The 17,024-nt window shown below is 33.6% G+C and overlaps 1 protein-coding gene across 3 annotated transcripts in view; it reads left to right on the top strand.

The window, feature by feature from the left end:
• Positions 1-17,024, top strand: part of LRBA (LPS responsive beige-like anchor protein) — a 750,846-nt gene that overhangs the window by 713,353 nt on the left and 20,469 nt on the right. For all 3 annotated transcript variants that reach the window (XM_068542607.1, XM_068542608.1, XM_068542606.1), the window contains exons 52-53: positions 2,423-2,578; positions 8,296-8,463. In XM_068542607.1, coding sequence (XP_068398708.1) covers positions 2,423-2,578; positions 8,296-8,463 — 324 coding nt within the window. The remainder of the gene's footprint in view (positions 1-2,422; positions 2,579-8,295; positions 8,464-17,024) is intronic.

The following is a 17,024-nucleotide window of genomic DNA, read 5'->3' as shown; positions in this document are numbered from 1 at the left end:
ATTTTATAGAAAACAATGAACTGGAAACCACCTGCCCTGCAGAATGATTTGATACCTAGGCGTTCACCTTCCAGCATGACATCAGTATTTTGAATTGTCCCTTTTTTTGTCTCTCAAGAGATTTTTTTACCCTGGGGTAAAGCACCATAGTAAAATTCTATCTAGTGGAACAAGAGCATGCAAAAAGGGAGGTAAGAAAGGAAAACTCACAGGAGAGTTCTCAGGCAAATCTGTTTCAGGCAAGAGAACATATGAAAGTTGTGGAACTAGAAATTGATTCCCTTAAAACCATCTGTGCCTGTGTGTCCCTTGGGAAATCTTATACCCCAAGGGATATGCATGTCCCAGTTTGAAGACTGCTTATCTGGACAAATATACCTAATTTTCATCAAATAAAAATACTTTCAGTATGGAATCTCAGGAAGTTTACTAGAGAAAATAAAGAGAGATAAAGGAAAGGCGGTTGGGAGATAATATCGATTGGATGGATGGATGGATGGATGGATGGATGGATGGATGGATGGATGGATGGGTTGCAATGTTAAATTATAAGTAAGCACTTATTTGGAAAATAGATCATCTGAATGCTGAAGGGGCATCAGCCTTTACCCATGGGTACTTTGTGGTCATTCAATTCAAAATTATGCACATGCCCAGATCTGTCAAATTAGGTCCTCCCAGGAAATCATGCCAAAAAGACCAGTGAAAGCTTGTATCATAGGAGCGAAAGTCATATAAACATTGGCAAAAATAAACATTGTTATAATTTTCATGTGGAATGAAGAACTGAAGTAACCAGTATAGAAAATACTACATATCTTGTCTTTAATTGCTAGGTTTCTTGGAATTAAAAAACTAAATTGTATCACACAGCTTCACTGCAATGAGATGCTAATGTCTCTCCATGATACACTATGATACATAAAAGCTTTTTTCATCTGCCAGCAACTTCCCTTTGTGTGGAAGGAGGTGGGGAATGATTCTCGGCTAGAATTGGCCCTTTTTACTACCACTATCACTTTCTAGCCCATTAATCTCCCCAAAGTATATGAAGCCTATTATCAAATAGTTATCTAATAATCCTACATGGTTAAGTTGTATAGTCAGACACTAGCAGAATTTTGCAGTATTTCACATGTACATGAATATGTTTGCTGTGTTGCGTGTGCCATGAGGACAAGGGATATTTTATTCCTCTGTATTCCAGCACAGGACTGGAGAGCATTTTGAACACTTTTTTCTTCCATATTACTTTCTGAGCCTTCTATTGAATTGGCCATATTAACTTAGTTACTACATACAATGAATATAACATAGATATATTTCTTTTTTAAATTTTTATCAATAGTGCATCTATGGGATTTTTTTCCCCAAAAAACTGCAAACTATGGTACAAAGAACATAATAATCAGAGGCAGAAATTTATTTTGTTTGTTCTCATGTCTGGTATGATCAAGTTTCTTTAGCAGTGTAAGAACCATAATTTGTATTGGAAAGTTGGTGATTAAATAACTCTTAGATCACTAGCAACAAAGCTTTCTATCTGGTTGGCTTCATAATGCCAAAAAAGGCATCTCAGTGAGAATTCCTTTGCTGATAATGACACACTTGATAGTGTATTTCTGGAGGATTATTACTCTTCACATGTGCATGATGTTGCTCTGTGTCTGACCTTGTGCCTTGTGACAAAGCCCATCTCAGGTGCTCTATAGCGCTTTGAAAACACACTGCCAGACTGGCTTGTTTTATTGCTTACAGGAGTAACAAAGTGGCAGTGTGCTATGCTTTGACTTCTTCAATTACAAGTATCTTTAATAAATAGTCATTTTACCCTTTCCTTACATGCAAGTGCAGCTGTAAACAGGGGAAATGGGAGTTCACATGTAGTCAAATTAAAGACCTGTTAAAGCCAAAGTAGTACAAGATGCCACAATATTTCAAATATATGCCATTTATATTCTAGTATCTCTTCCTTGCGACAAAAAGTTAAAGGTAATAGATTGTCACAACATAAATCCATTCTCATGACAGTAGATGTAATGAGATTGTCAGAAACACAAACCTAACTGTGATGCGATCTGGAGATTCTAATCTAGTTTGGTCCTGCCCAAGAGCTAGATAGCATGTTCTGAGAATTGTATACTACGTATTTTAAAATTGTAGTGTATTATTGTTTCTTTCCTCTAGGCAGAATTTCATACTGAGCTGTTGAATTTGGCTACCCGTATTCTTCCAGCAATCAGATTGTGTTTTCCTACTTGGTTTTTCAAATATTACTATATTGAATATTAAAGATCAGATATTCTTATCCTGGAATGTATTGTCTCTCCTCCCTCAGCCCCAACCCCCAGTATGACAAACTATGGGATTTCTTTGTGCGTGTGGGTTTAGGAGGCTTTTTTTTCTTCCTCTGTTCTCATAGCCAGCAATACAGGAATGCACAGGAGGCAAATCACTGACCTTTTAGACCAAAGTATTCAAGTGCATTCCCAGTGCTTTGTCATCACTTCGGACAACCGCTACGTTCTCCTCTGTGGCTTCTGGGATAAGAGTTTTCGAGTCTACTCTGCAGACACAGGTAACTTCATCATTTCTTCATCAGTGAACTAAAGTTTATGACAAGTGATGTTCAGAGGCTTTCTCATCTTCTTCCCTCTAAAAATTACAGAATTCTAAAATTTGTGAAATAAAGACAGTTTTCTCCTTTCAAGTAATAATCTACTCTATAGTCCATTATTAAGTTAACTTCAGAATGCTTTTAAGAGGCAGTTTTTGGTAGGCTTGTCTCCCAAGCTTCATACTTGCAGAATGAACGATTCATTTCGAAAGCATATCCTGGTATGTAAATACTGTATGCACATGTATGTGCATAATCTTACGGCAAGTGCACATACTTATAGGTGTATTTCCCCACTTTAGTGTTATATAAAGGTTATTTTTTCCCTACTGGGAATTCTCATTAAGGGTATTTCTTGGGAGCAGATATCTTGCCTCCACCCAATTCCGCACAGAATCTTGCTGAAAACTACACCATCGTGAAGGAAAGTAGCTGACTACTGATTTTATGTGTAACAGGAGGTCTTGTTAAAAGTATAAAAAAAGTTTAAGTCTATATATTCATCTGCATGCATCTTCCCAAGGGACAAACCAAACTCAAATCAGTATTATTACACGCTATCCAGTCCAGTAAATGGTTATATATTTTTGCATATAGGAAATTGAGAACATTGACAAATTTAATGGAGTCTCTTTAAAGTATTTTAGAAACTGTTAGAGGATGAAGTAAACTTATAGTAAATATGTAGTTGTATATTTAAAATAATTAAAATTAGATATTAAGCATTAGAACTTGATAGATACTGTGGAAGTAGATAGTTCAACTAAAACAAGGATCTACAAATAAATATCTTGATTAAATGTGGGATAAGAAATTTTTAAAAATGGAAATTTCTAGTTAATTAAATGTTTTACAGCAAATCATCTTTCAGTTATGTTAATAATCTCTGTAAAATGTATGAGTCCATGCTCCTGCCTTAGTAAGTATAGCATATTAAAAAATTAATTCTTGGTTATCCAAGGAGTTTGTCCTAGGTATATTTTGATTATATCATTGTAACATAGCAATGAGAGAGTAGGGGAAAATAGTTAAATATGTACTGTGCATAGAATAAACCCTAGAAGTTGTTTTCAGGCATGGTCCTGTTTAATTTTTGTTTTATGGAATTGATGATCTAATTTTCTTGTAATTTCCATCTTTATTCTGTAGAATAAAGAAAGAAAGAAAATGTCATCATTCAGGTCTTTCTGATTACTTGGGTTTTTACTAGATGTTTAGGTCTGTGAGGTTGAGTACTATTGAATCTAAAACTCCTCTGGAATTCTTTAAAAATGCAATAGGGATTGATAAGCTTTCCTAAAATATATTTATTATTATAATGAATTTTCTCTGATTTAATTATCAAATTTAAATTTTAACCTTTACTTTCACTATTATGGTAATGACAACCTTGGCATTATTTGACCTCAAACTGTGGTCCCTTCTCACACAAACTTTCAGATTAAAATTGTTACATCCTCTCACAAGTTTTCCTTAAACATTCTTTTAGATTGCATATTGTTTTTTATACATTAAAAATTATTTTTTAACTCACATAGAGTAAAATTGATTTTTTTGGTTATAGTTCTGTTCGTCTGGGCATTGTATACAGTTATGCAGCTGCCACCACCACTACAGTTAAGATGCAGAGCAGCTGAGGTCCCCCAGGACCCCCTGTGCTGCCCCTTTTCGGTCAGTCCCTTCCCTCAGCTCAACCCCCTCAGAACCGCTGATGTAGCCTTCATCCCTATAATTTTGCCTTTACCAGAATGTCAGAAAATGGGATCATATATATGTCAGCCTTTGGTCTTGACATTTGAGGCTTTTTGAGTTTGTTGACATTTCATATCATTTTAAAAAGACGTTGAATATTAATATTTGTAAAGTAAAGCTAACCTCCCTTTTATATAATACTAATAATTAAAATAATTCTTATAGTCACACAGTTCTCTAGAATGTACAGAATTCCTTCTTTCTCATACATGATATTGTGGCAGCCTCACAATAATCCTATGAGATAGAACAGGTGTCCTTCGCTCCATTTTTCAGGTGATGAAACCGAGGTTTAGAAAGGATAAGTAACTTGTTGATATCTGCGTAGATAATGGTGCTAGAACTGGGCATTGTAGCCAACTCCTCGGACTTCAGGTGTGGCATCTTTGTGACTATGCCATGTAATCTCATATAAGTGTTACCTGTTCAAAAACTAGGTTCCTAGAGCGTCTGCCATGTTACTTTACTTAATATACTAGATGACGTTCCTTCCCCTCTTTCCAAAAGCCTTCTACTTTATTACTTTTTAAAACATGCATATGCGTGTGTATGTATAAAACATTTTCTAAGAAGTAGCCTCATTTTAAACTTCATTTCAGTGGGACTGACTTACCATGTACACTAAAAATATTTATACTTGCCAGGAAAGTTGTGAAAAAAATCTCAAATGAGAGTTCTAATATCTTTCTTAGCATCTTGTATACAAACTCTGATGCTAGTTTTATTTTAAATTATTTAAATTTTAAATGTGTCTGTGTTTTTATGATAATAGGAATATTAAATATTTTCTCCTAAGTTTGGCAGAGACACAGGGAAAAATTGTATGATCAATAATATATAATGGTATAGCTATCACAAGTGTTGAATTCAATTATATTTTGGCACATAAGCCAAAAAAAAAAAATCCTTCTCTTATTAGATTTGGCGGGGCAGGGAAGCGGGGGTAGAGAGAAACACGGTTGTAACAGGAAATTCTTTAAACATAAATCATGTTTTCGGGACACAACCAGAACAGCAGAGGCAACAATAAAACCTTCCCTCGGCAGTGGGAATTATTTTCAGGCCACATTTTAGATTCAATGGTGCAGAGTCCTGAACTTGAATTTTTTTTATTTGTAGCACAGCTGTCAAATAAAACATTAACTAGAAAATTTGTTCTGTCAAAAAGAAGATATTCTGGTGCTTGTGGTAATATTTGATATTTGTGTGTGGAGAGGTGGACCGGTATTAAAGGAAACAAAAAATAAAGGTTGAGGAACACTTATGAGATTATCAGAAAATAATTTACCAAAAAGAGCAGCAGGTATTTATATGCTGTGATTTATTTAGGAGGAGTGAACCTCAACCTCATAGCAATAACAAATATTGCTAAGGAAGGCTGCCAGAAGAGGAAAAAGCAAACTGAAAAAAATAATGTTTTCCAAAGTTGAGCCCAAAGGATAAATTGTAGAGGATGAAGTTAATTTGTATTAAAATATGAAACTCTTTAGATGTAAATACTTAAATGTCACTCCCTCATCTCCATCTTCCAAGCAAATAGCTGCTCTTTTGCAAGCCTCCTGGTGTACGTGGAGCATTTGGGTTTCCTGTATGCCATGACCTCAAGTACCTGATTGTAGTTGCTTTACTCATCCTCACTTCTACAACGCACTCAATTGATGGGTATCACATCTTAAATAGGCCTACTCTAAATAACCCATTTAAATCACTCCTGTAGTTGACATGCTCTCAGCATTTAGTATAGGCTGAGGCAGAAGTCACTGTACATACAGAAGTCAAAAACATAATCACATTACGGGGTGTTCAGTTTTTCAGTAGTTAAAACTCACTGATTTAACCTTCAGTTTTCGAATGAGAGTGCATTCAGCTCCCTAACTTTTGTCTCATCCTTAGTAAGGCCTGCCTCTAATGTAACCCCACCCATTTTACCCCTAAACCTCTCCACTTTGTCCTTCATATAAATTGGAAATGATGCAAAAATTATTAGATTTTTAATATTTAATTTGCTTTCTTCTTTTCCATTTTTTTATTCTAGAAAGTCTTGACTTCTTCTTACCATATTCTTTATTGATAAAAGCTAATTTTTAAAACGAATGTTTTGGTGTTAATTTAAAAGGTTGAAGAAATTCAGAAGTGAACATTTTTAACATTTAGCAGTTAAAATACCTGCTTTGACTAAAGTCTTTATCCATAGGAGAAAAAAAAGTCCTTTATTAATTTTGCAATTTGAGATTGATAAGAATCTGATCTTAAGTTACTCTTAGTAGACTGTGTACAAGAGAAAACACTGTATTTGACTTTCCATCTGATTTGGATAAAGTACATCTCAGTATTTTACTTATAAATTTGCAGACTTTATAATAAGCTTTGGGTTTATTAAAACCAATAATTTAAAAAATTTAGTGGAAATACTCTTTTAGTTCTATGTATTGTTATCTTGAAAAGTTTATACATGTAGATACGTGTAGATACCAATACTTAATTGAGACCTTAAGCTTTAGAATAGGTTATGATGTGTTCCAAGTTAAACATATAAACTTTTTAGGCATACTGATTTTTTTCCAGCTTAATGGTTTTTATCTTGCACATCTGAATTGTATTTTTTATGACCCCACTGAACGCTTATTTGAAAAAAGAAGAAACACTCATGCTGAATATTAAGGGTAGACATTCTATGACATTCATTTGTAGATTCTCTAGAAATTTCAAAGAGAAACGTTAGCTAGAAACTATAGGGAGAGAGTGGAAGGGCTGCTATAGATATTTAATTCTTTAGACAAGTTTGTGTGAATTATAAACCCATATCTGATTAAGCAAAAAAAATCTAAAAGGTTTTTTTCTCACACTGTTATGTGGACAGTTCATCCTGTGTTTAATGTCCTAGATACACAGTAAGTTTACTGGATACCCCCATCCTCACCCTGCCCCTAATCATTACTGTCAAACCGTCATAATCTTAATTTCATCATCCTTCCGCCTCCCCAGGAACTTTCATCCTTCAGGCAATTAAAACAAAGAAAGAATGACCTGGCTCAAATTGTGGTGACAATATGTTAGTTCTTTTATCAAAATTTAGTTCATGTAAGCCTGATTTGAAAAGCAGAAGCTGGGGAAGGGTAGGCTGGGACGGAGTGAGAGAGTGGCATGGACATATATACACTACCAAATGTACAAAATAGATAGCTAGTGGGAAGCAGCCGCATAGCACGGGGAGATCAGCTCAGTGATTTGTGACCACCTAGAGGGGTGGGATAGGGACGGTGGGAGGGAGGCGCAAGAGGGAGGGGTTATGGGGATATATATTATATGTATAGCTGACTCACTTTGTTATACAGCAGAAACTAAGACACCATTGTAAAGCAATTATACTCCAATAAAGATGTTAAAAAAAAAAAACAAAAAAAAACAGAAGCTGTCCAAAGTGGCTAATACTGTCCTTGTATATACATCACTTTGAAGAATAGAAGAAGAAATAAATTGTCTTTACTAATTCAGAGATGGGTTTGTATTAGTGAAGTCTGAATGATAGAGTATTTACAGAAAGGCAACTAAGTTTTGCTTTGTTTTGAATCATACAGAGTAACTTAAATTGTTGAAATGGTTCCAAATAAGGGTTCTCCTGGGCCTGCTTTAATCAGTAGACATGATTCATTTGTAATTTATAGGAGCTATGTATAATAACATTATTAGTTGAAATAGTTTTAACATATGTCTTAAATGTGACTATCACTCTTCAATTGATTTTGTGGTTGTTGTTAACTATTCGAAGAAAACTTTTAGGTTGGACCAGGTCAAATTTTATTATAAAATCTGAATTATCAGAATCTGATTAATACAACTTCATTATCTTCTTAAGTGAAATGATCCCTGGAAATTTTTTCAATTTTTTAAATAGCAGTTTTAAAGAAAATTGTTTTGTATTTCAGGAAAATTGATCCAAGTGGTGTTCGGCCATTGGGACGTCGTCACTTGCCTCACTCGTTCGGAGTCATATATTGGGGGAAATTGCTACATTCTCTCAGGGTCACGTGATGCAACCCTTCTGCTCTGGTACTGGAATGGAAAAAGCAGTGGGGTTGGCGATAACCCAGGCAGTAAGTACAATTTATTTTATAAGTAAACTTTTACAAGTGAAGTATAATAACATTTTGCAGTGAAGTTACCTATTTCATCATGGTGAAAGTGAAACTGAAGTATCAAGTAGTTTTAATTTCTTAGTTATAATTTAAGAAAGGTCTGGATAGCCTTGTTATTAACATTTTGTGACCATTGATAATTCAAATTCAAGCATGAAATCTCATTTTTCATGTTATCGGTTATTCTTATGATCTGAAAATGCTAGTTCTGCACTGATAATGGCTGTCACCAAATAAAATAGAGGTGTTTCATTCACAAATACGATATAACATAAAAGAGCAATCACATATTATCTTGTTTATTGAATTCATGTTTTAAAAGAGCAAAAACATTATAATTTCATGGAAACAAACCAGTCTTTAGAAAAAATATGCTTTCATTTACATATTAAAAGATAAAACAGGTCATAAAAGGCCAATATGGAATATCCAAATTGGCTCTTGGTTTTTCAGATGGGAAATGAAAATGTTCACCAACAGCCTTAAACATCTTTATGAAACTATGCTGAAGGCAGTAAAACAAAAAATGTGTAACCATTTAAAATTGTAATTCACAGAAGGCAAAAAAGGAAGCAGCTACCATTAAAACCAGTCGCACACAGCTGCAGAAAAGAAATGGCTTTAGAAAAACACATTAAGAAGTAGGAAAAAACAATTAAAGGGACCACCTGAAAAATGAGAATTTAATTAAAATGATTATGACAACACTGAAGAGTTCCTGCAAGAATAGCTTTAGATTTTTACTTCATAAGGTAGAGCATTTTAACTGCTCTTAAATATTTACAGTTTCTTAATTTAAAGCAAGTTGCAATGTATTTTGTTAAGGAAGGATCATGTTGTTCCTGATTACTTTACCTGAATACTGTGGTACTTACTTCTGTCCCTCAGTCCCAAATTATAAAACAGTCTGAATATGTTTAAGTCCATCATATTTTGAATTGACTTCTTAAAGTTATGCTTATTAAATGTATATTATTTGTATGAAAGTGAAACCTTCTAAAAAAATTTACTCAAGAGCCAGTACAGTTTTAAAAGAAGTGTATGCAAAGTATTTTTATCAACATTGTGTCTGCTTTGTATGTATTTTGTTTGGTGTGGTGGTGAATCAAAGTTTTTACTTTATGAACCTCTAATATGTATTTCTTATCTTAATCAGAACAGGGGTAATTTCCCATACTAATAGACTATGAAAAGTAACTTCAAGGCTGTGATGCTATGGGTAATACAGTCTTTATAGTCAGATCAAACTTTAGTATGTGTGTCTATATGGGGAAGTAGTGTGTATCTCTCATATTTACACAACATCCCATTTTATATGTAATTACAATAATTTTAAATATGTAAATTTCAGGGATTTTTTTTTTTTTTTCACATTCTTTTGAGAAATACTTCGTGTTCTTTTCATTATGGAGTCTTACATTCTCCTTCTTTCTGGCCTTTTAGGATGAGTGACTACTTTCAATTTCTTTTTTTTCTGTTTCTATAAATTCAGTTATTGAGATTCACTAAATTATCTCAGACAAACCTAGATCTGACATAGGTAATAAGTATACCATTTTGTTGTTTACGTGAAAATATTTAGGAAGAGCTTTCTTTTGCTTTAAAATCGTGTGAGATGTTTCATGCACATATAGCAATCTAAATGAAAAAAAGATTTTGTTTTGTTTTGTTTTTTTTTACTTCTTTGACCTAACCACGTTCTATATGTCATTACCAATGGGTATGTTGAGAAGTAGCTAAAGGCTACTTCTGTAAACCTAGCTACACTTGTATGTAATTGTTGTTACATTTCAAAAATTTAAGTATATTTTAAAACTAGAAATATTCAGCTTTTCCAGAAGGGAGAAATATATATATATATGTTTAAATACCTTGTAAATCACCCTAGAGATGGTTTTTACATGTATGACATTTTAAGAAATGAATCAAGTAGGACTGACCAAATCGTGGAGTTTAGAGTAAAACAAAGCTAAGTTCTAAGCTTTGCTGTGCTGTCTTGTCTATGAAATGAAAGCAACAATAGTAACTGACTTAAGGTGTTGTCAGAAGCACAGAATGCTTAGAACAAATAAATCACCACACAAACACCATCTTGCTGGCATTAGAGTATATATTATAATGTTCTTTTTTTCATAAAGCACTTCATCTATACCCTCATTGTCTGCAGTATGGTGGACAATAAGTCTTAGTAATGCTGGTAATGAAAAGGGAAAAAAAAAAAAAAAGAATAACGTAACAGCACATCTAATAAAAATTTTAGAAAATTATAATGCATCTTGACTAAATTAAATTACCTTTCTCAAAGTGAACCTCGGCCTTTTTGGCCCTTTTGTAACGTCTGATGTCCCAATTTAATTTTGCTTTAGCTTTGAAGGATGAATCTGGGAAAAAGACAAATAGGCACTTTTTCATATAATGAGAATTTCCACACATTAGAATAGAAAAATGAACAAGCCAGTCTAAGCTTTTCAAACGAAAATGACAAACAAACAAAAACAAAGACATTTTTACCGCGTGTGAACTGTTTTAAACATTCATGAGAGCTGGTTCGGATTTTATAAGCCTGTGGCTCATTGATGGCTCCGTGACGCAGCCGCTGAAGTCACAGCTTTTCAGATGAGGAATTTTAGGTTATGCTTATTTCTGTGTTGTATCTCTTGGATGAAATATAATTGACCTTTAAGAAATAATCAGGCTTTTATATACATAGCGGCAGTGTGGTCTCTAAATGCATACAATGCCTCAACTTAAATTTTTGAATTTAGACTTTTTTCTTGCTTGGAAGGAAAATGGGTAAATTTTTTAAAAACTAGGCTATTGCTTTTCCTGCATTTTATAGGTCTCATTCAAGTATTTAGCTTTTTTATTTTAAAAATCATGAGAATAAGCTAGTAATTTTACTTGCTAGTGTCATAAGCCTATGCCATTTTCTCCAAATCTAATATTAATGCTGTATGTAAAGTTGTTAGCTTTAGTACTATTTTTTAAAAAATCATGTTATCCACTGTTAATAAGCACATTGTTCAGGTAAAATCAGGCTAATTCAAACTGGATAAAACCTATATATAGTATAATTTGAGGCTTTTAAAAGGATGCACATGTTTTATGAAATCTGCCTAGATTATGTAGCAAAAGCCTTATTTTCCTATATGACAGATAGTGTTTCATTTTTGACTCTATTGTCTTGTGATAGTTATCTCCTGTGGGATGCAGTTTTCTTAATGAGGAGAAAAATTAAGATAGGATTCCATTTAGTTGTAGATTTTTTAAATAAAATTAACCAAGAACATTTCAAAGAAAGACGTTTTCTACATGGAAGCATCTCTCTCTTTGCCCTAGTACTCTGTGTGTTTTAGAACTGAATCTTGTCCACCAAAATGCTTTTCCTGGAATACTCATTTTTCTATCCAGACTGTACATTTCCAGATTTTGAAGAAAATGTTCCCTGATGCATTCAGTTGACATTTAAATACTTTAAACTTTAAAATGATCTTATAATCAAGGTGAAAATTTACAAGAGTTATTTATCCACTATTTTTATATTGTATTAATAGATCATAAACTTAAAATCAAATACTTATTAAGCATCTAAAAGTAAATGCTTATTAAGCATTTTTAGGTATCTGAGTAATTTTTGAAAAGCCACAGTTGATTAACTTTAGAAGAAAATGGTCGCTGACTATGAGGTGTTGCATAGATGCTGTGTAGTATTTCAGCAAAGTAGTTTTCCATCCTCGCATTCTGTTTTTGATTTGATTGAAAGGTGGCATTTTTTTTTCCTCTTTGCAATCAGACATGCTAATCTATGTCAGCTTTCTCCTTTATGGGAATGGCGTCTACTGAAAAAAAAAAAAAAGTTTTTTTCATAACCAGATTCTGTTCTTTAAGAATATTTCAGCACCGTCAATTAGAAGGAAGGTTTTATTAACCATAAGGCTAGCACAAACAGACCACAGAGCTGTTTTTTAAAGTACTGTATGCCATAGCTGCCCTGCTTTTTCTCTGTCTAAAACTTCATTTTGTTATACTCTCATCAATCACTTAAGTCATTACCGTAAATCCTACTGTTGTTAATTTTACTAGTATCACCCTAATGAGACATTCCTGCTATAATTAAAAATGAATTCTAACTTTAAGGCATTCTAAATTTTTTTTAATGAATTTAGAATGATCTTGCCATATGACCATAAATACCACTGATATACATAACCTACTCATCAAGTCTATAAGAAAAGTGGTATCACAATATGTCCAGGTGTGACTTATTTACTGGTTGCCTCTGTGCACATGTGCTTATGCATATGTATATTTTTGTGCACATATTTAGGAATTATGTTCTTTTTATCGTAAAGCCTAATACGCTTTACTAAGCTACCGATAAATCCTTATTCTTTGTCTTGCCAAAAATATAGGTGGATGTAACACAAGCAGTATGACTCCCCGTAAGTAGGTGTCCTAGAGCACCATCTGCTGGATGCATTTGGGGACTTAATGTTGGTAAAATTGAAAATCAGTACTTGTTAAAACAGGTGTACTTTGTTTTTAATTGCCTGTGATGTATTATTTATGGTTCACAAATGTCAAGATATGTACATCTGTGTTGAACCATATGAGTTTGTAAAAGAAATAACTTTCTTCTTTTGCCCTGCACTAATCTGGATTTGGAATGTTATAATAAATATTTTGTTTAAGGAAAAAGTAGACACAATATATACCTAATGAAACAAAGCATCACAGTTTGTCATGAAATAAACTCTTATTAATTGCAGGTCTTCAGTAAGCTACAGTTGGAGAAACTTGTTTAGATGATATTTTAACTTTAGTTTCCTTATGTTCACTAGATTCTGAATATGAAAGCAACATTTGAAACAAATAGCTTTTTTATATCTGGGATATGACTCCATCCGATTCTTTGTCAAGAACATGAGTTCTTATATGTAACTCATCAAGAACTTTCCTCGTGGCCCTACTTTTGGTTTGCACTATTGCACTAACACTAAGATTGCCCTGTATTTTTCTTTTTTCCTTGAAGAATTCATCAAGCAGTGTTTGAAGCAATATGTTGGCAGTGTTCAAGTTCAGGTGACATTAAAACTATGTCTATGAAATTCTCCAGAAGGTCCAGGATGTTTAGTGCTCCATGATGTAATGCAGGCCCTCCCGTTTCAGCAAAACAACTCTGTATTTACTGCTTGTAACTAATAGTAGATGTGGTAAAAGGAATTATATTCATATGGCAAATGAATACAACCTTAATGTGCACCATATGCAGAGTGGTGGGGTGATGTGCCAATATATCACATTTATTTACCTTGTTTAGTTGCAGAAAAAAATGACTATACCATTCAGCCCATAGGCTCTGACCATATAAATATGGGAACAGAAGAACTGATGATTTATGCCCTCAAATTGGAACTGAGTATCTTCATATGTAGGCTTTAATAGTGCAACATCAAAGAAAATTGTCTAATACTTTATGCTCAGATAGGAAATTTAATTTCAAACAATGGTCGGAATTAACCATTAGTTACAAGGTACAGATTCTCTCTAGTCAACTAAGTATAGTCTCTCGAAGAAAATGGTAAATGTGTCTTCTTTCATTTAATTGAGACTGAATATACTCTGAAATTGCAAGCTGCTTCCTCACCCCCCTTCCTTTTTTAAGCCTAAAATCGGGAGCCTTCTGCTTTTGGAATGTTGCATGTGAGAGAGAGAAAGAGTGAGAGGGAGATTACTGTAGAACTACTAAGGATTCGTTTACTGAAGACCTCCTGGAACAGCATGTTAGACTGACTTTACCACCTTCCAAAGAGTTTGCTTCTTTAGAGAAATTATATGACAACTTTGTGCATGTGTACCTCGTGTTGTACTTTAGATAGTCCTGAGAATTCATGAAAAGAGACCCATTTTTATATGAAACTAGGTATTAAACGCCTCTGATGATTTCTTTTACAGTTGCCCTGTTTTTAAAAGTAATTTTTTTCACATTCAAAGAGGTTTGGTCAGACTTCATATTTTGGATTTGAAGTGTTTTTAGGTAGGAAAAAAAATCCTTAGAATTCTTTCTGCCTCTCCTAGCTGAGGTCTTCATGACCGTTGAGCTTTTTAGCTTTTCTTCTCATAGCTTGTAACTTTCTACAACTGAGAGATTGCTTTATTTCCTTAGGGTGAGCAGGGTCAGGATGTTTCTTTTTTTTTTTTTTTTAATTGAGATATAATTGACACATAACATTATTTGAGTTTCAGGGGTACAACATCATGATTTGATATTTGTATGTATTACAAAACGATCACCACACAGTTACACACTTTTTTCCAATGCTGAGAACTTTTAGGATCTACTCTCTCAGCAACTTTCAAATATACAATACAGTATTATTAACTATAATCACCATGCTGTACATTACATCCCCAGGACTTATTCACTTTATAAGTGGGAGTTTGTACCTTTTGACCATCTTTGCCCATTTCGCCCACTCCCTACCTCTGGCAAACACCTCTGGCAGTCTGTTCTCTGTATCTATGAGTTTGGTGGGTTTTTTTTTTTTTTTAATTCTACATGTAAGTGAGATCATAGAGTATTTGTCTTTCTCTGTCTGACTTATTTCACGTAGCATAATGCCCTTAAGGTGTTGTCCATGTTGTCACAAATGGCAGGATTTCCTTCTTTTTTGTGGATGAATAATATTCCATCGTGTGTGTGTGTGTGTGTGTGTGTAGCATTTTGTTTATCCATTCATCTATCAGTGGACACTTAGGTTGTTTCCATGTCCATTGTCCATTGTGAATAATGTTCATTCACAATTGTGAATAATGTTGCAGTGAACATGGGGGTGCAAATATCTTCTTGAATTAGTGTCTTCATTTCCCTCAGATAAATACCTAGAAGTGGAGTTACTGGATCATGTGGTAGTTATATTTTTAATTTTTTGAGGAACCTCCATACTGTTTTCCGTAGTGTTTGCACCAATTTACATTCCCACCAACAGTTCACAGGGGTTCCCTTTTCTCCACTTTTTTATCAACACTTGGTATTTCTTGTCCTTTTGATAAAAGCCATTCTAACAGGTATGAGATGTATCTCATTGTGGTAAGCATTTCCCTGGTGATAAGTGATGCTGAGTACCTTTTCCTGTACTTGTTAGCCGTCCATATGTCTTCATTGTAAAAAATGTCTGTTCAGAGCCTCTGCCCATTTTTAAATTAGACTGTTCTTTTGATATTGAGTTACATGAATTTTTATGCGTTTTGGATATTAATCCCTTATCAGGGATATGATCTGTAAATATTTTCTCCCATTCCATAGGTTGCCTTTTCATTTAGTTGATGGTTTCCTTTGCTGTGCAGAAGCTTTTTAGCTTGATGTAATCCCACTTGTTTATTTTTTACTTTTGTTGCCTTTGCTTTTGGTGTCAAATCCAGGATGTTTCTAATAGCTAAAGATGTGAAAACCCTCTATACTTTTAACTAGTGGCTTACTTATGTATCTTTAACAAAGGAACCTTAAAAATGTTAAGGAGGACAAATTACAAAGAATTTTATGTGACTTGAGTATTTAGGATAGATAGATAAAAATAGTTATGTTTTTTCATTTTTCATATATTTTCATATTCATAAGAATGGTAATGTTACTTTTCAAAAATATGAACAAGATTTCCTTTCAACAACTTTTCGAAGTATCTGCATTCTGTTTTGGAGGCAGAGTTTTATAATGTTTATGTTTACTAGACACTCATATGCAGCTACAGGGGCTATCAGAGAATTAGAGCCAAAAATAAGCCCGTCTGTGGGGAATTAGCAAGTGAAAAAGTCTCAAGAAAGTAGGATAAAAGAAGTACATTAGTTAAGTAAAGTTTGATATGTCCACACAATGAAAGACTGTACAGCCATTAACGTATTATGCATTGTGATATTGACGTGGAAGGATATGCTCTCTGTATTGTTAAGTGTAAAAGATCACCAAACTACGTGTATAATATGATATATTTTAAGTGTCTGTGTCTGTGTGTGTATACCTTGTATGTATGTATGTATGTATATTTACTATATACATATGTTTATTTAATATTACTATGTATATTTACGTATAGAAAAAAATCTGGAACGGTAACCAGTAAATGTTAGCAATGGTTGTTTTTAGGTAGTGGAATTTAGAGGCAGTTTTTCATTTTCTTCTTCATAATTTACCAAATTATATGAATGTTTTATAATGAGCATGAATTATTTTGATAATAAGAGGCAATAAAGATATTTTATTTGGGAGGAAAATACCTAATTATTGTAAAGTACCTTCCCTTTCTGCTCTAGGCTTCATGTCCTAGTTGTATCAGAATTAAATGGATTGTCAGGGAAGGTTGGAAAGTCTAAAAAAAGGAGGAATGGGAGAAATCAAAGTATAATTTCTAGAAATGAAGGTATATTTTCTCCCTGACTGGAAACAATAGTAATGAGAACAATCTCTAATTGGCATTTATGTGGCACAGGATCAGATATTATACTTTTGCTGGAGAGAGGGTCTG

The sequence above is a fragment of the Eschrichtius robustus genome, chromosome 4 (assembly GCF_028021215.1).
Source record: "Eschrichtius robustus isolate mEscRob2 chromosome 4, mEscRob2.pri, whole genome shotgun sequence".
NCBI classification, from domain to species: Eukaryota; Metazoa; Chordata; class Mammalia; order Artiodactyla; family Eschrichtiidae; genus Eschrichtius; species Eschrichtius robustus.
The sequence above is the reverse complement of the archived record's forward strand: the minus strand, read 5'-3'. Positions and strand labels throughout refer to the sequence as shown.